General features: G+C 35.3%; 2 protein-coding genes across 8 annotated transcripts; one reads left to right on the top strand and one right to left on the bottom strand.

The window, feature by feature from the left end:
* Positions 1 to 371: 371 nt before the first annotated feature.
* On the bottom strand, positions 372 to 12644 carry LOC129265069 (small ribosomal subunit protein uS5m-like). Of its 7 annotated transcripts, none has more exons than XM_064101798.1 (10): positions 9986 to 10102; positions 9561 to 9638; positions 6267 to 6404; positions 6001 to 6126; positions 5351 to 5578; positions 4556 to 4681; positions 4069 to 4173; positions 3088 to 3150; positions 2473 to 2609; positions 372 to 1948 (listed from the first exon to the last, which is right to left on the bottom strand). In XM_064101798.1, exons 3-10 carry the CDS (start codon positions 6325 to 6327, stop codon positions 1727 to 1729), a joined length of 1068 nt encoding a protein of 355 aa, XP_063957868.1. In that variant the 5' UTR covers positions 6328 to 6404; positions 9561 to 9638; positions 9986 to 10102; the 3' UTR covers positions 372 to 1726. The 7 variants fall into 7 exon arrangements, with proteins under 7 accessions (XP_063957868.1, XP_063957867.1, XP_063957869.1 ...); XM_064101797.1 differs by having other exon boundaries at positions 9561 to 9713; positions 9986 to 10093; XM_064101799.1 differs by having other exon boundaries at positions 9561 to 9692; positions 9986 to 10081.
* On the top strand, positions 11943 to 24574 carry LOC129265068 (tubulin--tyrosine ligase-like). Its single transcript, XM_054903051.2, has 8 exons — positions 11943 to 12565; positions 16395 to 16691; positions 17457 to 17589; positions 17788 to 17920; positions 19387 to 19454; positions 20369 to 20462; positions 21246 to 21364; positions 22043 to 24574. The coding sequence occupies exons 1-8, from the start codon at positions 12403 to 12405 to the stop codon at positions 22158 to 22160; spliced, it is 1125 nt and encodes a 374-aa protein (XP_054759026.2). The 5' UTR covers positions 11943 to 12402; the 3' UTR covers positions 22161 to 24574.
* Positions 24575 to 25381: the final 807 nt, after the last annotated feature.

The raw sequence follows: 25381 nt of genomic DNA on the forward strand, positions 1-25381 counted from the left end.
GTGTGCATGTGTGCTTTTAGCACCTTGGTGGGGTTTAAGCCTCATGTGAATTTGAATCATTACAAGATCATATTTTCAGAAATCAAGGATTCTTCCCTTCCACACAATTCATCACTAAACAGGGTCGTGTTCTAATGAATCTTATCAATAAATTGAAAATTTCATATGAAAATTTTTCCACCAGCCAATCAAATGCTACCATTTCAGTGACTGTCATCAGTTACCTTAATTCTATGAAATAGGACCATCAATGACTAAATGATACTGAATCTCTTTTAAAAGTAGAAGGGAAAGTACACCAAGGTCAATGGTTCGTACCAATTAAAAAAACCCCAACAAAACAAAAGAACACCACCATTCACTACAACATCTGATCAAGATGAGCATTAAATATTTAATTTTCATTACAATTCAATGTACTATCATCCTTTTAAAGAGAGTAATTATCTACAGATATGAAGTTAAGAATTTCCCCAGGACAATTCATCCCCCATAATAACTTAGTTCAGTAATGGCACACTGCTGTTATCATCCAACTTGTAAGGCCTGTCTTAAAGGGGAAGTTCACCCTGACAAAAAGTTTATTGTAAAAATAGCAGAAAAATATTGCCGAAGGTTTGAGAAAAATCCATCAAAGAATATAAAAGTAATTAGAATTTTAATCATTTGTTTTGTGACGTCATATGCGTGTAGCTTTCCTCCATATAGTAAGGTAAAAAATCAATGAAATGGGAATTTCTCAGACAATGAAAAGTGGTTTTTACTGTACCTTCAGTATATCAATAGACAAATCATTTCACACTGGTTTCTAAGAAGAAAACATCAATAAGTCATCGTGAACCAATAAAAAATTGAAATCTATGCATTTATATTACGTAACATATGGGGCAGCTGCTTGTTTATGACGTCACAAATCCAAAACTTTAAATTCTAATAACTTTCTTAATCTTTAGTGGATTAATATTATTTATTATTTTTTCTGCTATTTTACAACAAACTTTTCTTCAGGGTGAACTTCCCTTTAAGCTGTGATAAAGGGTCAATAATGTTAATTATAATCAAGTATCATTTAAAGTTTCAGTCTTACAAAAGTTTAGTGGTGATACGTAATACAATTTTAATGACTTGTCACTCCTGTGGAGCATGGCACAATGCTAATACATTGGATAATGGTGGTCAAGTATCTTACAATTGAATTTACATTACATGTATTTTCTTTCTTATTAATTGTCTGATTTTCTGCTCTTATGAAAGTTACAGATTCAAGAATTATAAGACAACAGATTGAATAGTTTTAAGCATTTTTTACATTCGTTGGGTACGTTTGAGGACTGCAGACTCTCAAAATACTTGATGCCAAAATAATGATAAATCTATTCATCATGAGATTATATTTGCTTTTTGTATGGCTCAGTGGGTTCTAAACTTGAATATGACAAAAATAAACACCAGTATAACGTGCATACAGTGACCATCTCCTAGTCATTTTATGTAGTAAATTGTCCATTATATTTCTTACAATTCCATTATATTAATTGTTCCTCCATCATATGCATTTGATTTCATTTTGAGCTTCAATGGATGACATGACTGCTGTTCATCACCAAACTATCTCTCTATACTTGCCAGTCTTGAATAAAGTCACCTTCATGATTTGGGCTAAAAACCAAACTGAAAATATCCATGTCCTCCGCCGACAATAAAGCAAAAACTTGGGTGGAATCCCCTAGAATATCATGGTTCCTTCTCGAACGAATTTGCTTTCGAATTTCCTAGGTTTTTCCTCTTTCCATTCTAGAGGTAGCTCTTTATCCCAAGGCTCTTCATCTACATCTGTTCTTGTTTCCTTGTTCTTTGGTGATGCTACTACAATAGGGAGGCATCCACGCTCTGGACGCATCTCAACAACATGAAGGCCTTTCCTGTCTGCTATCTGCTGATGGGTCTCCTTTACAGGGGAATAAAAAGAGAGGATGGATTGATTGAATAAGGAGTTGAGTCTAACCTTATCATGAATTTGGTTCTGAAAGAGGCATAAATATCAAGAAGAAGGTGAAAAGAAGTTTGGTATGGACAGGACAATAAATGAGAACATTGCAAATCTTTTGAAATAATGAGTAGACAATGATAATGTAGTACACAAGGTAGAATCATAGAATTCATCCTAACACAAGTCATCACTGGTACAAAAGCAGTAATGACCCTACACCCACATTCATTTTGTATTCTAAGTTTCATTGGAAAATTATACTTATATTTTATGGTGCTGTATTCTTTTAAAAAATATCCACATGATTCAGATAGGTACATAGAGGTGTGGCTACATTTCAGGCATTCAAAAAAATATAAAATGTGAGGGGGTAACATGAATTATATGGAAACAATGCTTGGAATCGTTAAATTCAGATTCTTTCCTCAGAATTCAGAATGGTTTTGAGGTTTACAATAATGTATATCAATAATAATACATACCTGGTTAATTAAACCATTAATAGCAGCTCTAGTTAGATTAATAGGATTAGTAGAACCATACACTCTGGCATAAAGATCCTTAATTCCAGCTAATCTACAGATCTCCTTGATAACACGATGACACCTCAACCCATATCCTGAACGAAAAAAAATACATGAAATGGAAACTAAGAAAACATTAAACTTTTTTTCACAACACACAAAGAAAACTTGATGAACATAGATGAACTTTAATGATCAAAATGGAAATTCAATATTTACCAAGCCAACATAACAATTTTCCTGAAATTTGTTAATATTCCTTTTTTCTTCTTCAAAATCCTGTTCAATTTTTCTAACATTAAGAAATAAACTTCATCAATTCGACAACCAATTTTGATAGTACCAATGACACTGTTATCTTGATTTTCTTTTGCAATTTACTTTACTACACTTACTTGTAAATCTAATTATTGATGTGCTCTACATTCTAAACTGTTTTATATAAGAAATTGACTGTTAAAAGTGATGAAGGAGAAATTCCCTGTTTCAGTTGATTTTTTTCTTTAATCTATAGATGCAAACATATAAAGGTGCACTAAACTTGAATTATTCTCTTGTAAAAAAGTGACATACCTTTGTTCTGCTTCCTCATTCGAATTCTGGTAACTTCAAAATTTGTCTCTATATCATGATAGACTGGAAAGAAAAGAACAAACAAGCATTCATTAAAGTGATGAAGATATTATATTTATTGGTGCAGAAGTTCATGAGTGACTTTGACTTAGCGCTTGATGCCTTTTTTATTCAAAATAAGATAACCAGCATCCTGCCAAAGGTAAACATGTACTTCATACATGATTTTGTGAACGAGATGGGTTGCTCATAGGATAGGGGTGATCAACAGAAATATTGACGAAGCAAGTGGAGTTGATTAGGAAAATTGGGTTGAGGATGGAAGGGGCACAGAATAAGGCAATAGGGAGGAAGTGAGAGGTAAAGCAAACCACCACCCATGTTTATATAAAAAAAAAAAACCTCAAAGATTAAAAACTTTGGATTTACTACTGCCGCCACTACTGACCAGAATCATTATAAACAAGTTATGGTAACAGATGGAAAATTGGTTAGGTCAAGTCATTCATTAGTGTGTTGTTTTCAAGGGCTCCTATGTCTACATTAAAAACTGACATCAGGTGATGTTAATTAACAAAACACTCCCAGCTAGCTTTCTTGATCTGAAAATAGTTGGCTATGATCAACCTAAATCTTTGATTTTTTTGTTGTAAGAAATGTATGTGTTGGATTCTGTCCTTTGGTGTGGTGTAATGCACCATTCGTATATGAACCCATACTAGCAAATTGACTGCTGACTAAAACCGATGCTTATTTAAGTTTTAGGTTGAATATAGGAACCTTTTCATAGAATAACAACAATGTACATTATGCCACTCATTCTGGTAGGCTAAAAAGTAAGTTATCATGGATAATTGAAAAGTATGCTGTAAATGAGTATGGTTTTAAAATTGTGATAACTCTTCACATGATCATCACATTGTCTCTGAAAGTTAAAAGAAACAACAGCAACACGTAACAAATTTATCTCTCTATACTTACTTGTGTGGTTATCATGTCGTTCAATGTAGTGTAGATTTGTTGCAGCTTTGTTTTTAGCCTTCCTCAGAGCAGCTATCACACCAGGTGCCTTACCAAGGGCATAACCTGTAAAAAAAAATACAAAAAGCAACCTTCTTGCAATTTTCAATATAATCAAACACGATGTCTACCAGCGCTTCTAACCATGTGTAAATAAAACTTTGTTAATGTCATTCATATACTATGGATCTAAGCTCCTGAACTTCTGCAGCATAATGTGAATATCTTCTAAAATGTGAGACAACTCTGAAAAACCTAGTGGTTGTGATTGTCAATAGGAAGTATATAGGATACATTCATGACTTTGATCACTGAACTAGCCAGTGGGCATTTCAAAAAGCATTCGGAAGCCATCTTATACCAATAACCAATAAATACCGGTACTTACTATCTCTTTCATGTACATGAATGATCCTTGAGAATTTGATAAGATGCAAACAATTCTTACCTATTGCTCCATTTCCATTGCCAACAACAACCAGAGCTGACATTGACCTCTTTCTACCAACTGAACCTGTCATATTGAATACTCTCCTCACATGGATCACACGAGAATCAAAGCCTTCAAAATTCTCTGCAATACAAGTAAGCAAGTATTAAATATTTCAAATCATTTTCTTTCCTTACATGACATGAGACATGTGGGGTTAAGTTGTAGATCAAACAATGACAAAATATTTTAATCTATTTTGTTTTTGTCATCGGCTTTAATATCACTTTTCTCAATAAAACTGTGAGGTGAGCCTAGAAATCATTTTTAAGAAAAAAAAAATACAAGAGTCAATGTGGATCTTGAGGTTAAGAGGGTTGAGGTGCACTGGTCTAGATGAAGATTTCAATTTCTTCCCATGGACTGTTAGTAAAATAAGTTGAGTAATGATGAAGTGGATCCAAATTATTGGCTATGCACACATTCTGCTGAGTATGTAAATTTTAATCAGACCACTGATGAGTGGTAATTTAATAGTAAAGTACTATAGTAAATCATTGGTTTGAGATGAGCATAATAACCAAATAAATACAGATTCACAACACAATCTTATTTAAAAAAATCTAACTTATTTTACTTAGGCATCAGTATAATATTACCCAGTTTTGGAACATTTGAAACGATCCAAATAAACTTGACTATGCCCCAAGCATTTTAGAACTGTATCAAAGGTACCACAAGCATGTAATTCTCACTTATGTCCTCTTGATGATGTGCATTATTTGTGTAACATCATTACATGTACATACATACCTCCTGGGATAGGGTCAGGAGATCCTAATGTTCGTCCACCCCAGCTCTTGGAAGTCCAACCTCTTTCTTCTGGTGGTACACTACGTTTCTTTTTCTTGTCCCATTGCTCTCTGATCAGACGTAATCGTTCTTCCTTCTCTGGATCAGGTTGTTTCTTCTTGATTGTTAAGACTTCTTTTCCTTGAACTATAGGTGCATTCAAACCTGGCCAAGCAATCTGAGCTCTTCCTGCATTTGCCGATTTGCAGAACAGCACAATTTTTTATTGAAATTTATACATTTTTACAAAATTAAAAAATACTCCAAAATCAATTTGAGACAAACCATGTTTGATAAAAAAGAAACAGTTTTCACACTGACAAATAACAATTGAAGATTTCCATTGAGGAGGAAGTGCCTTGTGCACACTACAATTGTAATACTATTATGTCAGTCCTTATTAGATAACTTGTTGACATTGATTTTGAAGTTGATATTTTCACCAATGTTGCACTACAAAAGCAAATCTTAGTAAATATAACACCACACCTGAAATGTCATCTTATAAAGTATCCATGAGAAAGCAAACACTAGAAAAATTTAGCAAAAGATTAAATAAAACATGAAAATTTGATCTTATACAGTATTCTAAAAAAAAAACAAATACGTACCCTCTCCAAATATTTGTCCTTTGTTAAGATCCTTCTTCATTCGTTTTGCAGGTCTCTTGCCTCTTGCCTTCCTTGCTGCTTTACCAGTAGTTGCTAACATTCCTTTCCATAGCTGATCAGCAGTTACTAAAATAAATCAAACAAAGTAAATTACTTCTAAACACTGTTGACTTATCCATATTCAAGTCAAGCAATTTCAGATATGTATCGCCACAACATACAGCTAAACCAAGATGAGATTAATCATGAAAGCATAAAGAACTTACAAGTATTGTACCAGCTTGTGTATCTCTTCTGGATCATGAAATGCTGTGGGGCATCTAACATTTGATCACCTCTTGGTTGACATTGTGATGATGAAAGCAATCTGATCTGGCTGGTTACATTAGGACTTATCACTAATCCTAGAAGTAGATAGGAAAATGCATCAAATAATATGGGCATGAAGACATTGGACAAATGAAACCCAGGACTTATTACATACAGTGTAAGAAATCATTAGAAAAATAATAACATTCAAATTTTCAACTTAGTGAAAATAAATATTGGCAGCACATCATATGCACAACATCATCATTCAATTCATTTGACAATGTATTTTGTAACTTGGCCTTAATATTTATTTTCTTCTATCAAATAGATGTGATATACCAAATTGTGTAGGTCTAAGCAGATTGTAAATCAGGACTAGATGGCAATTTCACCCGGGGGGGCCACTTACATTGACGAGTGGATACCATGCGTGACCCAAAAAACACGTAAAAAGGATGTCTTTTTCAAGATAGGGCACGTAACGTGATAAGGGTGTCAAAAACACAAAAATAATGAAAAAAGGGTATCTATTTTGCTATGAAAGGTATGTGTTTAAGGTCAAATTTTCGGGGATGATAAAACAAAATTAAAATGTTTTATAAAGGATGTCCTTTTTGCCCCAACACTACATGTTTAGGGTCCGATTTGCACGAGGTGTGGAAGGTGGAGCCGTAGGCCTACTAAACCAAATGGTGTGTAAAGGTACAACCGACGGACCCGTGACATAACAATGAAATATCGCTGTACTTGTTTAGGGGTTCATTTCAGGGAATACTTGCCAAGAGTATCATTTTGTTTCCAATACTTGATAAGGGTAGGGTTTCAGACGCCAATACTTGTTAAGGGGTGCATTTTCAGAATATGAAAAATACGTGTTTAGGGTGCTTTTTGAGACCCCATGGTCGCGCATGGTATCCACTCATCAATGGAAGTGGCCCACCCAGGCAATTTCATGAAGGAACAAATGATCACAATCTCCTTTTGATTGATAGATCTTCTAAAAAACAAACTGATAGAAAGGAGTCTTATTTTTATACTTAGAAGAGGAAGTTCATCCTGATGATCAAGGTGTTTATATTGAAAGGAGAAAATATTAGAAATAAATTATTAATGTATTTCTAATATATTTTACTTTCAATATAAACACCTTGATCATCAGGATGAACTTCCCCTTTTAAGGGGAAGTTTTGTCACGTTCAATTTTGACACGAGAACGAATGAGACAGAACTTTTCCTTTTTTTGAGGGTCCAGATCCAGTTTGTGCCTTGAAGTCAGGATTCTGTGTCCTGATAGACCTTCATCCATAAGTGCATAATTTATTTTTTCCCCTTTTATTTGGAGTGCTATTGCGACCCCATTCTACCCCATTTTGGAGTGTATGTCTGCCTCGTATTGCACGGATGAGTCCTGGGCTCCGGCCCACTTTGCGGGCCCGAGCTCCCTGGGTTACAACACAATCGCGGGCCGTCGGTGTACGAGGAGAAATAAAAAAAAAATGTTAAAAAACTCCTTGAAACAGACGGCTGCCAGTTGTCTTTGTATAGATTCATTGCCATTCCTATTTCACATTTTTTCTTGATTTTCGAGAAGCTTTCGATACGGTAACCCATCAGTTTCTATTTTAAATATTATACAAACTTAAATTTAAAGAATCTTTTATTACATGGATTAAGGTCCTCTATGCAAATGTGGGAGGGAGTGTCATGAGTAATGGTTGGATTTAGAAAAAAATTGAAATAAAAAGAGGAATTAGACAGGGTTGCCCTCTGTCAGCTTTATTGTTTATTCTTGTTGTTGAAATTATGGCATTAAAAATAAAGCAGAATATTGATATCAGTGGTATCACTGTAGTATCTACTGAAACTGGTATTTCAAAAGAATTTAAGATATATCTCAACTTGCAGGTGACACTGTTCTCTTTTTAAATAACATTCAATCTGCCAACTTATGTCTTGAAGAAGTAAAACTTTTTGGTTTCTTTGCTGGGCCAAGCCTAAATGTGATGAAAACAAATGATGTCACTATGCAACAACAACATGCATTCATTGAAGGTATTAAATGAAATGATGAACCTGTCAAGTACTTAGGAATGTATCTAACAAGTGATAAAAAAGAGTCTGAACGACTGAACTGGTTTAAGAAACTTCAAAAAATTAAATCAATTTTAAGTTTTTGGAAAATGAGAAATTTAACTTACTATGGTAAAGTTTTGATTCTTAAATCATTAGTAATTTCTCAATTTGTTTACGTTGCCTCTGTATTACCCATCCCCCAGAAACTAGTTGTTGATCTCAATAAACTGATGTATAATTTTTTATGGAATTCAAAACAAGAAAAAGTCAAGAGAGCAGCAGTCTTGATTAATGATATTATAAGGGGAGGACTGAGAATGATAGATTTGAAATCTAAATTCCAATCCTTACATTTATCATGGTTGAGTAGATTCTTTGAAAATGATAATGATGTACCGTGGAAGTTTATGTTTAGATATTGGATTGAAAAAATATGTCCTTTTTTATTACTTTTGAAAACAAATTGTTTCAGTAAAGATATGTTGAAGTTGTGCGTAAAACAAAAGGTACCCGACTTTTATATAGACTGTCTCATAACTTGGAGTGAACTGAAATATATTCAGTTTCCAGATATTGTAAATGTTAAAAATCAAGTTTTGTGGTACAATAGTAATATCACACATGATAGAAAACCTTTATTTTTTTAAAAATGGTTTGAAAAAGGCATTATAACAATTAATGACATTGTAGAAAATGGACGATTTCAGCCAAGAGAACATATTTGTCGAGTGCTTGGCTCAAATTCTTTGTTGATTGACTTTATGTATTCGAAACTGAAAAATGCGATACCAAAAACTTGGATCGAAAGAATTCTAGACATAAGCAGAGATGCCAACCTAAAGGGATGGTTGTCAGGAACATTTAACATATTTGTCAGGAACAAATGGGAGTTTCTCAGGAACATCCCGCGAAGTAGCATCGTTTATACAGGGATGCCACTAGGTGTCCTCCAAAAATACTGAAACTCATCTCGGGCCGAGACAGTGTCCAAGAAAAAAAAATTTAGGGGGGTCCACCTTTAATTTTGGGATGGACACATGTCACAGGTAAAAAATTGGACAAGCAAAAAAAAAAAAAAAAAAAAAAAAAAAAAAAAAAAAATAGGAGGGGGGGTCTGCCCCCACCTCAAATTTAGGGGAAGGGGGGGGGGGGGGGAGGACCAAGTGGCTTCTTACCTTGTTGTGATTGATGACTTTGAAGTCAATTAGGTTTGAAAAACTGACGGTAGTTAGTTGTGTGTTTCTCATAGAACGCTAGACCAAAAGCTTCAGTCTCTGTATTTTGGTTGTTCAGCTGAACCGCGTTGGCTCCACTCACCAATACATAGACTGAAGAGTTGTTGGCCCGTACATTAAGACAACGTATCAGCTAACCCAGGGAGCTCTGGGCTAGCTGATACGTACGTAACCCAAGGAGCTCCGGCCCGCTTTTCGGGCCGGAGCTCCCTGAGTTCCGTATCAGCATGCAGCAGTAACGTTAGATCTAACATTCGGCGGAAACCCGATTTTCGGATCGTTTTTGGTACATCAAATGTCACATTATGAAAAAATAATTACATCCAAACTTACGAGAAAATATATAAAATTCAGAAACATCGTACCTTAGACCGCAGTTACCGCTAATTCCTTTCAAATGATGATCAAAACTTAGTCATCCTCGATTCCTTCGTTGGTCATCGTAAGTTGCCATCTTGGATGACATCATCATCTTTACAGTCGTATTTACCAGTCGCTATTATACCGCGATTCGTGCCGCTGATTTGTGCTTGTCTATGTGCGTGCGTTCGGAACTTTTCGCTCGCATTGATTGGCAAGGATATCGATAATTCTAATCAGAAAGCCTTGATAAAAGCATAACTCAATGAACGTAGTAGGCAGTGCGCGCGTTTATAAATTATAGTAGAGAAACTGGCCACACACACGCTGCATGCACGATACATGTATACACAATACACGCATATACATGCACAATACACGCATATATACACATGCACAGCAAAGCAATACACAATACACATGTATTGTAGTTGTTTTTTCCGTAACCTTTTTATTGTTGCCGTAACACCGTAATCGGAGGAATAAAATCGGAACAAATACGGCGAATCCGTAACGGTTGGCATCTCTGCATAAGTTATGCAGATAACGATGAAACAAATTCACAATACGGAAGCGACGTATTCGAAATTAGAACGCTTGATTTTATTAGACTACGATCAATGAAGTCTCGCAATTTCTATAGTTTATTGTGTGAATTTAAGAAAAGAGAACCGGCTGCTTTAACATTCTGGGAAGGTAAATTGAACCTTGCAATTGATTTTGACTGGAAAGACACATTGAAATTTAAGTTTAAGACATTGAAAAACAATAAAATAAAGCAACTCAACTTCAAAACTCTTCATAGGATTTTACCGTTTAGATACAACTTGTGGAGGTGGAAAATCGTAACAGACAACTTATGTATTTTCTGTAAAACAACAGAATCTTTTGTTCATGTTGTTTTAGAATGCCCAAGCGTAAAGCTTTTCTGGAAACGTATTGTGGATTTGATTAATTTAATGTTTAAAGAAAAAATTATATTAAACGAAAAATTATTAATAGTTGGTTTTGATTTCACACATGAACAAGCAACATATATAAATACAGTCCTTGTGTATGCTCAATATGCAATCTATTTGATGTATATGATTAATTATTTTCAAGGTAAACCATACAACAATAATTCTATATGGCATTTTTTTAAATATGAAATTCTTTTAGACGACATCTCGGATGTTGTCTCTAAGTGTTAATAAAGCAATATTGACTGGCCTCGGGGCGATACGACATATATCGCCTGAGTCGTAGACGAGGGTGATATCAATTTAGTGAGGGCGATATATGTCCTTTCGCCCCCAGGCCAGTCAATATTGCTATTATTAACCAAATCAGACATCTAGAGCAAAAATCGTTAAAATTTATATATTTTTCATTTTTAGAATGAGAATCTAGTTTATCATGTTGAGCAGACTGGGCCTCTGAACTTTACCATTGTGACGTAATTGAAATGACGCGTCCCTGGCCTAGGGACGCAGTATCCAGCGTTGTCTTAACTTGACTACCATTATGACGTATAGCACTGCGCAGTTCAAGGACGCGTGCAAAAACGTGTAGAATACCCGGATATTAGCGCTGCCTTTTATTGCCTGCTACATTTCCACGCATTTTCTCATTGACTTTCCTGAGCAGGCAATAAATTGGGCCCGTGGATAAACGATTGGAATTATATTGACCGGCCATTTGATCCCAGTCTTAAGCAGGCAACAATGTTTCAAAGTTGCCCTGCTCCAGATGTCTGATACGGTTAATATAGTAAATAATACTGTACATGTTAATTTGGCTATTGAATGAATAAAAAACCTCTGACACGAGGAAATTTTTTTTTTTTTTAATTTCACATAGGGCCAAGGGTAAGGACAAAGTTTTATCCTAACCTTGCACATTGGATGAGTACTTTTTAATTGACTTTGTAGTAATTGTACGCACGAATGCACTTCCACACAATGACTTCAACTTCAAGATATTGCAATTATGAACATGACATGGATATCAACACGTGGGAAATGAATCATGGCCATAGCTTAGCCTGGGCCTAATTTATAAATAATCATTCGGGCCAGGTCGTGTATTCAACAGGATTTCGTCATAACTCATTGATAAACATTTCCCAAATAACATAGACCATTCAAATTAGAGTTTAAATGAGATCTTCAAAAACTTACTTCGAGTTATGACTGAGCAAAGTTGCGAAACACTCTGCACTTGCCGTACAGCCGCCATGCCACATCTCTAGTTCAGGTGCTTTTAATATATAAGGGGGACCCCCTCTATCACTTACCTTGCTCGCGGGCCGCTCCGGCGAAGCATGCACGTACGCGCATGCAACATGTTGGGCAGTGTTAGTTACCGCAGTGCCACTGGACTAGTTCAGTTGGTGATATCCATAGACATGGTCGAGGTCATATCAATCAGTTAATTAGCAATGTATTCATATACTGTTCGAGACAACAAAAGTAGTGTATATCAGGCATTAGTTGAAACCATTTCAAGACGATCTAATTGGACTCAAAAGACAGGCGACACCGTCAAGGCAAATCTGATCATTGGAGAGAGGAACACATTGAAGTTTCCATTTGGAAGATTAGGTAGGCTTATAGTTATATTTAAATTTGGTTTAACTTTAAGTTTAGATCAAGTAATGTATATCTATTACAAATTAAATATTTTTTGTAGTAGTCTCGGAGGATTCTGATGTAACAGCGCTTTTCTCTGGCTGGGTTAAAATTATCAATAAAACGTAGATTTTTTTTTTAAAGAATGAACTTTGTACTTGTCTTGGTACTGGTAGGCCGTAGGATAGTGTACTGCATACTGCAAGATGGTTATTTGTAATTTTCCTATTTAACTTGTTGTTTTCTTCAGTTCAGCTGTCTTGCATTTCTATTCCATCTAGACTTGAGTTTATTTGCATTTCTTTTAAGCACTGCCCCTGCAGTCTGAACTCGGGTTATTTAAGATTAATATATTCAGTTGTGCATATATATATATAATTCATTCATTCTACTCTGAATGCCTTTCGGGGTGGGGGTGGATACCATATGCACGACTAAAAAAAGCTTAAAAGGGATGTCTTTTTAAAGACAAGGCATGTTACAAGGGTGTCTACTTCGCTAGGAAAGCTATGTGTTTATTTGACCCTAAACTTTAGGGTCAAATTTGCGAGGGTAAATAAAACTAAAAGACAAATGTTTTTATAAAGAATGTATTTTTTTTGCCCCAACAGTCAACACCACTTGTTTATAGAGTCCGATTTGCGCAAGGTGTGGGAGATGGGGCCACCCAATGATGTAGGTAAAGGTAAAATCGACGACCAAAGTCCATGACATAAACAATTAAAATATTGCTGTACTTGTTTAGGGGTTCAATTCAGATAATACTTGTCTAGGGTATTGCTTTGTTTTTTAAGGGGTGCATTTTCAGAATATGGAATATACTTGTTTAGGGTACTTTTCGAGACCCCATGGTCGCGCATGGTATCCACTCGTCAATGGAAGTGCCCCCAGGCCCTCCCCCCCCCTGGGATGCTTTTCTTTGCCTCTGATTCTCTCTTGTCATTCATTCTCTATTCTCTCTTCAGGTGTTAATTCACTCACTCCATCCCTCACCTGCATTGAAGTTTGATCCTTCCATTCATTTTATTTTGATTGGTTGACTCTACTTGATTTGAATATACATGTATGTAAATTATTATGTGATTCCATGATTAGCTGAGGCAAAGTAGCCCAGAGTTTAAAGCAGTGCACTTCCAGACTTCTTCGGTTTCTGTTCAATTCATTTTGCGTCTTCTTCTAGCCTCACTTAATTATTTCCCCTTTGTTTTGATGATTGATTGATTTGAGCTAATTGAACTTATATTATTTTCTACTCCTAAAATAACTTTATAATTTTACACCCTTACAACTGGAAGCAGCGGTGGGATGACATCTTCACGCCGTTTTTAACTTTCCTTGGTTCTATGATTCAGTTTTGTCTGCAAGCTAATCCTTTATCATCTGCTTTGGGAATTAACTTTATATACCTCGTCTGTCCCTTTTGGTCTACCCGGTGCTATCAAATAGCCAATCGTTGTTCTGCTCAACTTACCTGGTGAGTGACGACCTGTTTAGTTTCCGAGTACATAAACCTACAGTACCTGGTCGAAGTGAAACCGCAATCCTTTGAACTGTAACCCGAATAACATTTATCTGCTACTGCCTCTTTCTTCAGCTTGAAAGCTCTCTTCACACCAATAAGAGACTCTTCCATCCTTTCGGTCTGAACATATTTTTGCCATCATAACAATTAGCAGTGATTCCATCATGTCACGCAACGATTCTTTGGACACTAATGCCTTGCTATCACGTATAGATTGTTTGGAACGAGCCCTTCAACATCTTCAAGGCAATGTTACCCAACTTCAGGCATTGTTGTCCACATTTGCCCGATTACATCCAACCGATGTTGCTGCTACGATGTGCAACAAGACAAAACAGACAGAGCCTTCTCGTGTGTCTGCGCCAATGGACCTTGATAATCTCAACCACCAAGTAAGTGAATGTCAGAATGAGGACAGAAACATTTCAATGCTGAAATATTTCCTGGAACATGACATTAAACCCAAAACCAAGGAGAATGCTGATTTTGAGCCCCAAATGCGTCGACTCCTCTGGCAATACCCATGTTTCTCCCTGAAAGACGGCAAACTCTTCCGCAAACGAATGGCCTCTGATGGCATTTAGTAAACACCACCAACTCGTCGTTCCAGCAAAAAATAAGTTCAAAGTTGTAGCTCAAATCAATCAATCATCAAACCAAATGGAAATAAGTGAAACTAGAAGAAGATGCAAAATGAATCGAACAGAAACCGAAGAAGTCTGGTAGTGCACTGCTTTAATGTATGGGCTACTTTGCCTCAGCTAAACTTGGGATCATATAATGATTTAAATATATTCAAATCAAGTAGAGTCAACCAATCAAAATCATTCCTCCAAACTGGAGCTGGAGTACCTCAGGCGATGGTTCGTGTAGGCTCCACTACACGAACCATCTCCTGAGGTAGAGCTGGAGGAGCTAGTAGACAGGACAAAATTCGAATTGAAACACAATAACCATAATGCTGCAGTCATATTTCCCCTACAGTGGCTGTATGGCGAGTCGAAAACAGTCATTTTTATTCAAACCACCTATATCTAGCAGGTACAAAAAATGTTACAATGGCTGTTTCGACTCGCCGTACGGCCGCTGTAGGGGAAATGTGACTGCGACATAACCAAACCACACCAAATGGGAATACGTGAAGCTACAAGCATATAGCAGCGCTCTTTACTGCCGCAGATGGAATAAATGATTTGCATACTACTTGTAGTATCTTTGCCCTTTACATTGATATTTATGCACACAGATAGTATGCTTCTGCATTAGCATGATTGGTAGAATTTCTTAATTTCCTACCAATATAATATTGTTCCACTGATTTTGCTTGTGCCAATTAGAAGTTCCAATTGGTGTCAGTTGAAACCAATTGACAAATGGTTTTCAATTGAGACCAATTGGCTATTGGTTTCAATAGGGACCAATACCGGTAGTCAATTGGTTTCAATGGGGGCCAATTTAATACCGAGGAGGTCACATCGGGTGTGGAAACGTCCCACAATGAACAACAACAACAATTTAATACCAATTGGTTTCATCGTGAAGAATGGCCAATTGGTTTCAATGGTACCCAGGTCAGAGGTCATTTAGGGTCAATGAACTTTGGACAAGTTTGGGGTATTTGTTGAATTTCCATCATAACTTTGAAAGTTTATGGATATAATTTATAAAACTTGGACATAAGAGTAATCAAGTATCACTGAACATCCTGTGCGAGTTTCAGGTCACATGACCAAGGTCAAAAGTCATTTAGGTCAATGAACTTGGCCATGTTGGAGGTAATTATTAAATTGCTGTCATAACTTTCAAAGTTTATGGATATACTTTATGAAATGTGGACATAGGGGTTATCAAGTATCACTAGCTAGTCTTAGGTCACATGATCAAGGTCAAATGTCATTTAGGGTCAATGTACGTAGTATTGTATCATTATATTAATGTTGTTTTGGGGGAAATAATTTTATTTTATAGTAGTTTTCAAAGTCAGCACTGCTGCTATATTGAATCGCGTAATGCAGTTGAGACTGCCAGAGGCGCTCCACTTGTTTATTAATTTAGATCTGTATAAAAATGCAGTCATTTTAGTAACAATTGTGACTTAGCCCCTCATTATGCATTCATTAATGGACTCTTTTCCTTTTATGTGTACACTAAATTAAGCAAAATTTAATGCGAAATCATAAACCATGGTTTCAGACAACGACCATTAATCAGATCTGCTATTTTGAAATTGAGCCAATTTCTAGAATCCACTTGTTGCCTCCCCTTGTTCTGTGCACATAGGCCATGATGGAATTCTGCAACTAGTAAACTGTTACAGAGGATCAGGAAAAATAAGCAGGAAGGCTGCTCTTGTAACTGCTTTGACGAGTTGGCAGGAATCTACAGGAGAAGATATATCACTATGGTCACCAGAAACCTACATCATCAGGCCACAGCAAAGGGATGCAGACACTTTAAAGAAACCATTTCAGATATCAAAGCCTGATCAAAGAGAAGAACTGAAAAGATCTCATGAAAGAAAGCAAGAAACAGGCAGGGGAGATGTTTGGATTGCAAAATCTACAGCTGGACTCAAAGGTTTCAATTTTAAATACATCTATTTTTAATGATTATTTGAAGGGCTGCAACAGAATGATATTTCTGTGGAGTCCTCTTACCAATGAAGTTTATATGACAATTTACCCTGTATCAATGTATTTTGACATTATTTGGTAATAAATTCAGTTCAGTTCAACAGTACATAGTGATTGTTTTATCAGAAAGTCATAATCGGCATTTATGCATGCATACTCATATTTTTTCCTTTTGGTGATTTTTGTTTTACTGGTCAGAATGATGAATTGCTATGTCAAGGACTAGCAGCAGAGAATTAGAATGATAAATGAATATACCAAGTTTTTGTCATCTTTGATATTGGACAAGGGGGGGGGGGGGGTAGGGCTGGGATTACTTTTTTCAATAATCATGGACAAAAATGTGAACATTACCATCTGATTGAGATTTTTTTACATGGTCAGACCCCCCTCCCACTTTGAGCTCAGCTCCCCCACTTTCAAAACCGTTCCATATCTCCTTGTTTGAGATGGTAAGAATTTTAATGCTCTTTTTGATAAATCTCTTTCATTCTTCATTGTTACTTTAATTCTTCTTGAACAGTTAGATTAACCTAACAAAATGGAATACCAACCATAAAAAATTGTAGTCCTTGTGTTGTAGCTGCTCCAATTCAATTCTATTCATTTTTGTTCCTATTTTGTATGTTTTAATTATATTTCCCCATTCCTATTTATTTTGAGTATGTAGGGCCTGCAAATTAGTTTTATCCATTTTTCTCTGATCTAGGAGAGGGTATTTTAATATCCAATAAATCGGATGAACTTCTCTCATTTGTGGACTCCCGTCCTCATTCTCATGTTGTTCAGAAGTACATTGAGAATCCTCTTCTGTTACCAGGCAACAGAAAGTTTGACATCAGGTAACGTGATATATATGATTCATACACCAATGTAAATTTTTCCCATTTTTAGTTATTTTAATGGTAATAGTCATCATGAATTCAAAAATTATTTGAACGGTTTGAAATCATCTTTATCATTATTATCACATATATCATGACTAGTAATAGAGAAAGGATATGTATTCTAACTCTTTATATTTCTGATTTACACTTCAGATGTTGGGTGTTAGTAGATCATCAATATGACATATATCTGATGAGAGAAGGTGTGTTGAGAACATGTGCTGAACCATATGAAGCAGACGACCTGTCTAATCATGTATCTCATCTCACCAATCATTGTATTCAGGTATGGATAAAAACTTGTTCATAGCTTGAAAATAAAGACCTATGTTAGGTCTTGGTAAATCCCCTTAAAAATGCCTGAACATTACAGACCTGCCAACCAGTACGTTTTTGGCGTATTTAGTACGTTTTCGCAACCAAAATACGGCAGTACATTTTTTCTTTAAAAAATATGTTTTTGTAAAAAAAAAATCGTAATTTATTGAGAAAAATCATCTCTATTTCATAAAACTTACACAAATATGGTTATTAGATCAATGTAATTTCATTTTGCTTAAAACCAGGGTGAGATATACACATGTTTCAATGTTTTTTTTTTTTTCATCTGCAAGAGCAGTGCGCATTTTAGCTTGCATGCAGCTTGAGCGCCGCGATGAGCAAGTGCGCCACACATTTTATTATGAAATACACTTTTTTGGGGAAAATACAGTTTTTTATCACAGAATACAATTTTTCATTCCCAGAGGTTGGCAGGTCTGCTGTTAGGCTGTCCCCTTTCGAATTCATTTCAAGATGAATGTGTATGCTCCCCCCAAAAAGAGAACAGTTGTGGAGAATATAATATGTGTTTTATTGGATGAATATTGTGATTCTACAGGAGAGTTTATTTTGGTCGGGTGCTCGATCAAAATGAAAATAACTGCATCTTTATAAAACCACTTCTCAAGCAAGGATAGACTGAAAATTTCAGGATATGATCTTTGTTTGTGGAAAAACTAGAGTATCAGTTTTAACTCTCCCCTTGCAATCAGGGGTTGGGTGTTTGAATCTCACCATGGATTAGCGAAGCCATGGTGGGATGAATCCTTAAGCAAAACAAAATTGAACCAAATGATTTGAAATAAAAACACTTTTTCATTCAATTTATAACAACTAAGTATTCACAAATGATTTTGAAATAATTGACAATTGTTGGCATCAGCTGGTGGAAATTGAATGTCTGCAATATTTTGGATGTGCAGCTTAATCATCCTAACACCCTATTTACACATGGGCTGGTTTAATTGAGTCTGCCTCATGCCGGCATCAAGCCGCCTCCAAAAATTTACGAAAGTGTGTTTACACATAGCAGAAATGTCGGCTTGACGCCGCTTTGACAAAACCCCATTTACACATACTGTTCGGCGGCCAGCGGCAGGGCCACTTGAAAGCGTGCGATACTGAGGTACTGAGTAATACAATAAAGCTAGATCGATGACGTATCCCAACTATTGCGCAAGCCAATGATCACGTGACTCCCAAAAGCCGACCTTAGTCTGCTTTGTCTTTACACATACAAGAAGGCGCCTTCATGCCGCCTCAAAGGCAACTTCAAACCACCTCCAAACAGAGGTGGTCCAAAATCGAGGCGGCGTCAGTCCACTTGTGTGTTTACATACATTCAAGGCGGCGTGAGGCGTACCGCCTTCACTTTTATATGTAAATGGGGTCTTAGTCTTAATCAGCTGTTTTGATATCTTCTGTTTGTAGGAAGCCCACTCCAAGGACTTTGGAAAGTTTGAAGAAGGAAATGAGATGTTCTTTGATGCATTTGATAGGTATGTAAATTGAATCCATTGTATGCATGGATCCATAGTTGGATGAGTTATGGATATTGAACATCATCATCTCTCTATGTCACAAATGAGCTGTACCTTCTCTTGTCCTTATTTAATGGTACATACAGTGATGCCAAAATTGAAATATATGAAATTGGCACAAAAAAAATCATGCAATAATTACTTGTAAATAATGTGATTTTTCATGCTTTTTTTCAATAAAAACAAATTTATTTTTTTAAACAAATATTTGGCATTAAAAGATGTATCTCATCCCAAACTTATATCTTGGAGGGGAATTGAACCCATATAGAAATAAGATAAGTATTTCATCAGCTTCATCTTTAGATTGTTGGTTGTAACCATTACACATCCATGGAATAAAAACCCTCTATGTGTTGTTAATTTGTCTGTTACATCAGCGCACGACACTGGCACTGGTCCGACGGTCCCAGACCGGCAAAAATTGCTGTTGGGCCAGTAACTTTTCAGAAAAAGCCAGATTGACTGGTCCGACATGAACAGTAAGATTATATTCAAAATATATTTTCTTCTCTTTTGTAAATTATAAAAATGGTTCTGGCGTCTCAAGTTGGCTCTCATGATACATGAATTATGTTGTGTGTGTGTACTGGGGTGGTTTTTTTTTTTTGGGGGGGGGGGTAACAATAAGCCATAAAAGACAGCAAAATAAACTCAATTCTTTTTTATATTTTTCTTCATTTTTTGGGACCAGTCAATTTTAGGTTCGGTCCAGTAAAAAGAGGAAAAACTGGGTATGTACTGGTCCGACATGATCAGGTCGGACCAGTAGAAAAAACAGGTTAGTGTGGAGCCCTGGTAACATACTTATATTAACTTTTGTTGCAGATTTTATTCTTTTTTACATTGTAAATTATGATCCTGTTCTATAGAATTCTACAAGAACATTGGAATGTGAGCTTAGAAGACAAGATTCTACCTCAAATCAGACATATTGTGAAAACATGCTGTCTATCAGTAAAAGAGGTAAGTCATTCTGGTGTTCTGACTCGGGTTATAACTCATCAATGGTCAAATTAAATGGAAATTTTTTTCTCACCCATTTCATGTTCTGACTCGGGGAGACCGAAAATTCTCACTGTAAATGAGTCATGGAATATTAGTCGAGTCATTGACTATAAGTGACTACCTAATACATTGACCATTGTTGATAAGACCTTATGCAGTTTCACAAATCTTTTTGCAAAGTTGCACATGACTTGGCAAACAACCGAAACATGATCTTGATTCAAGATGATTGGTTTACAGTAATACGTTAATTCACATCAGTAAAAGTTGAAATATGATCTTGGTTGAAGTTTTTTTATTAAAACATTGAAATGAAAGGTATGATTCGAGAAATTTATTTGTTTCATAGGAAATTCAGTCCTACTTTAAACACAATTTAAAAAAATGTGGGTGTCTCATTTCATTTGACAAGGAACTTGTTGCAGCAATTTGTACATTCATTCATAAAGTCATGTGTAAGCTCTATGGAAAAGCACCTTTTATTTCATTTTTATGTACATTGCAGGTGGTACAAAGTTAAATGCATTTACTTCCTTTCTCACCGTTTAATTTCTGGCAAATATGAGCAAAAAACCCTTATTAAAAACTCATTTTTTATACCGACGTGTGTATCAAATTACTGGTACTTACTATTCATTGTTCAAAAGGATGTTTTTGTCTTTGTCTCAATTTAAGACAATTAAGTGGGTGTGGCTTGAACGATTATTAAAAGAATTATTGTCATGATTTATTTTCTTGAAGGAGTTATCTACCATTGGTCTATCATACCATAGTTTTCAGTTGTATGGATTTGATTTTATGCTGGATAGTGACCTAAGAGTATGGCTTCTAGAGGTTAACAGTGCCCCTGCTTGTGCCCAGTGAGTCAACATTCATTATTTGATTATGTTTTATTTTGACTTATAGCTCTAAAAATTATACTAGTTTGCTTAAAAGTCTTTAGAATCAGATTTTCATGTGGATACTGTTTATTATTGTTATTATTACATGTATTTATAAAGGGTGCTTCCATGGTGCATTAAAACAGGTATTTTGATCTAGGTGCTTGATTGACCTGTGCAGTATCAGAAGTCCCCATAGGCTTGCTGTACAGTACTGTGTTGCATGGTCTAATGAATAATGATTATTAAAGTTAAAGGTGATGATTTATTGACTGGCTATTCTTCATTGGATACCAGAAATATTACACTCATCACTGTACAAACATTGCACTCATCTAATATTTATACAACAATGGCCTAACTTGTGGAATATTTCTGGTATCCCATTCTTTGCAATCTGATATGGTATAATTGTCTGATAAAGATAAATATAAGGTTTTCTTCAAGGAATATGACCTGAACCGTTGATAAGCCCCTGCACAAGGGGTTGATTTCTTACTAATTAAATTAATAGGATTAATTGACATCAGATTAACCTTGAGATATCAGGAATATACCATTATTTAGAAAAAAAAAGCAAAAGAATATTAAGGACCTTGTGATATCAGGGACATTGTTGTAGCAGATCTTGATTTCATATTTCATTTCTATTTGTAGGAGGCTGTTACCAAAGTTAATTGCTGGTATGATAACTACTGCTATCGATCCCCTGTTTCCTCAACATGTTGAGCCAGAGATTAAGGATGCATCTAATGAGGTATTTGAGAAACTCTGACAGTAAATCACCAAGGCAAGACAGCTGATCTACATCATATATCCAACAATTCAGTTCAAGAATAACTGGACTCTTTGACATAGGTATTAATGCCAAGCTAAGGTTTAAAATTCCAAGTCTTTCAAATTGTATCACTGTATAGTGACAGAGAGACAAAAATATGTAGAGAGGGAGAGAGAAAGAGTGTGTGTGCGAGGGGGGGGGGGATCTATGCAAAAGCAACAATTTTTTTTACACATATATTTGTATTCACCTTGAAGAAGTGAGAAGAAATATTGATTTTTTCAGTCTTTGCTAGAGGAAAGAGCTTTCCTGTCCAATTTCAAGCAGGAATGTATTTATATTTTTGTCAATCTTGTACAAAATATGTTTACATATGTACATGTCTATATTGAGTGATTATTTATATTATGTTAAAAAAAAAGGTTTTCTCCGCCTCATTTTGGTGTTTGTGTGTCTTACTTTACAATCACATGGGTAATAGACTGGTACTTGAAAGCCTACATGTAAATGGGTGTTTCTACATGGGGAACTTATGACAAATGTATTTCACGGACAACCTTATAGGCAGAAGGTGACTTTGTCCAGTATCAAAAAATCAACATCACCTTATAAGCGGTCATATTGAAAGCCTTAAAGGCAGGTGACTTTGCATAGGGTTAAAAAAACCAACATCACCTTACCAGTGTCATATATATCAAGGTATTTACAATATAAAATTGATAGAATCATTCGGGTGTCAATAGCGCACCACCATTACCAATAAGAATTCTTCTGGTAGACCTTGCTCTCGTGCTCATACACATGCTCATAATAATAGGGGCTGTTAGACATGGTGAACTTAAAGCAAACCTGTCCCTTTTAGAGAATAAATGACTTCCATTTCACCCAAAACTATCAGGTATTGGTGATTATACACTAGATAAAAATGCAGTATACCTCTTCTTTTAATTTATATACTTTTTACAATGTATATTACAATCATTTCTGCAATAGTATCATGAAAATTACATATAATAGATTCCTTGTTTTGAAGTTCATTATTTCTTAAATATTAAATTAATGAAATATATTATCACTCAAATAGCTGAGAATTATAACATATATTTTAGTGCAAGTATATTTCAATCAAGATATTTTGATATGAATGTATTCCGTCCATTGCAATGTGCAAGTGTATTTACCTTGATTGTTCATTACTTTTATTGTCCATTAATATTTTTCTTTCCTATAGCTGACTGTAAAAGTGTAATAAATAAATACGACTCAAATAATTAAAGTGTGATATGGCATTCATTATTGGCAGGGGCAGTGTCATTTTGGAGGGGGGGGGGTGATTGCCCCCATAGTTTTTCACACACAAAAAAGGAGTAAAGGTTAAGCGAAAGTCCATCATAGAATTAAAACTAGCACATCCGGCATCTCGCAACGAAATTTAACACAATTTTAATTTCAGCCCAGTTGACACTGTATTATATTGGTGACATAAATTGATATAGAATTGAAATTGATGAAGAAATGACATAGAAGCATTTTTGTGATCTATGAATAAATTTCATATAAATAATTTTCTAGTCAAAATTTCTTAACTCTGTGTAGAACCTTGGTGAACCTCATGTAGCTCTCAGATGGAACAAAAATAATCAAAATCAATCAACAAATAAAAAAAGTATTTTTTGTGAGTTTTGAAAATATATGAATAAATTAGCATATTGAATGAGTTTCAAAATTCTGTGTTGAAATTTTGTATCACCACCTCGAGCTATCATATAAAGCAAACAAAATTGAAATTGATCAACAAATGAAGAAGAAATTTATTTTTTGTGAATAAATGAATAAATTTTGCATGAATTAGCATAAATGATTTTTAGACAAAATTTCTAAATTTTGTGTACAGGTTTGGTGAACTTCATGCAGCTCTACCAGATGGAAGAAAAAAATCAAAATCGGTCTACAAATAAAGAAGAAGAGGCATTTTCTGTGATTTATGAATAAATTTTGCATATTTAGCATAAATAATTTTTTACTGAATATTTCAAAATTCTGTGTACAAGTTTGGTGAACCTAAAGAAGTTCTACCAGATGAAAGAAAAAAAATCAAAATCGGTCAACAGTTAAAGAAGCATTTTATGTGAATTTTGAAAATAACGCATAAATTAGCATATTTAATGAGTTTCAAAATTTTGTGTAGAAGTTTTGAATCCCCCACCTAATGCTATCATATAAAGCAAACAGAATTGAAATCAGACTTGAAATGACGAAGTTGAAGCATTTTGAAATTCAGTCAACAAATAAAGAAGAGGCATTTTTTGTGATTTATGAATTTCGCATAAATTAGCATAAATAATTTTCTACTCCAAATTTAAAAATTCTGTGTAGAAGTTTGGTGAACCTCATGAAGCTCTACCAGATGGAAGAAAAAAAATGAAAATCGGTCAACAAATAAAGAAGAAGCATTTTATGTGCATTTTTAAAAATATGCATAAATCATTTTGCATAAATTAGCATAAAAATTGTTCTAGTCAAAATTTCAAAATTCTGTGTAGAAGTTTGGTGAACCTCATGAATCTCTACCAGATGGAAGCAAAAAATTCAAAATCGGTCAACAAATGAAGAAGCATTTTTTGTGAATTTTGAAAAATGCGCATAAATTAGCATATTTTATTAATTTCAAAATTCTGTGTAGAAGTTTTGAATCCCCCACCTAGTGCTATCATATAAAGCAAACAGAATTGAACTCGGACTTGAAATGGCGAAGAAGCATTTTGAAATTGTGGACGGACGCCACGTCATAAGCTCATCAGGCCCTTCAACTGATGTTGAAGCGCGATGAATAACAAGAGTCACTGTAACGAGTTGAAATGTCTGTGAAGACGATGTTGATGATTAACAGTCAATTTCAGCAATCCATGGGTTGAAAAGCGTTCATTGAAACGGGTTGATGATCTCGAGAACTGAGAATTCCTCTTTCAAAGTAACTGCAAACACATTGATGGCGTGCAAATAATTCCGCAGAAGATAGATATTCCAGGTGGAAATAAACCCTGCTCTGACATAAAGTCTTGCGTGAAACTCTTGAGTTCTGATCTGATATTTTTTACTAGGACATTCTGGAATATTCTTAATCATTCTATGCTATGCACTGGCGTAAATCCCGGGGGGATGGGGGGATATATCCCCCCCCCCGACTTTTCGAGGAGGGGGGGATGGCCTGTACAAAC

The sequence above is a fragment of the Lytechinus pictus genome, chromosome 7 (assembly GCF_037042905.1).
Source record: "Lytechinus pictus isolate F3 Inbred chromosome 7, Lp3.0, whole genome shotgun sequence".
Taxonomy (NCBI): domain Eukaryota; kingdom Metazoa; phylum Echinodermata; class Echinoidea; order Temnopleuroida; family Toxopneustidae; genus Lytechinus; species Lytechinus pictus.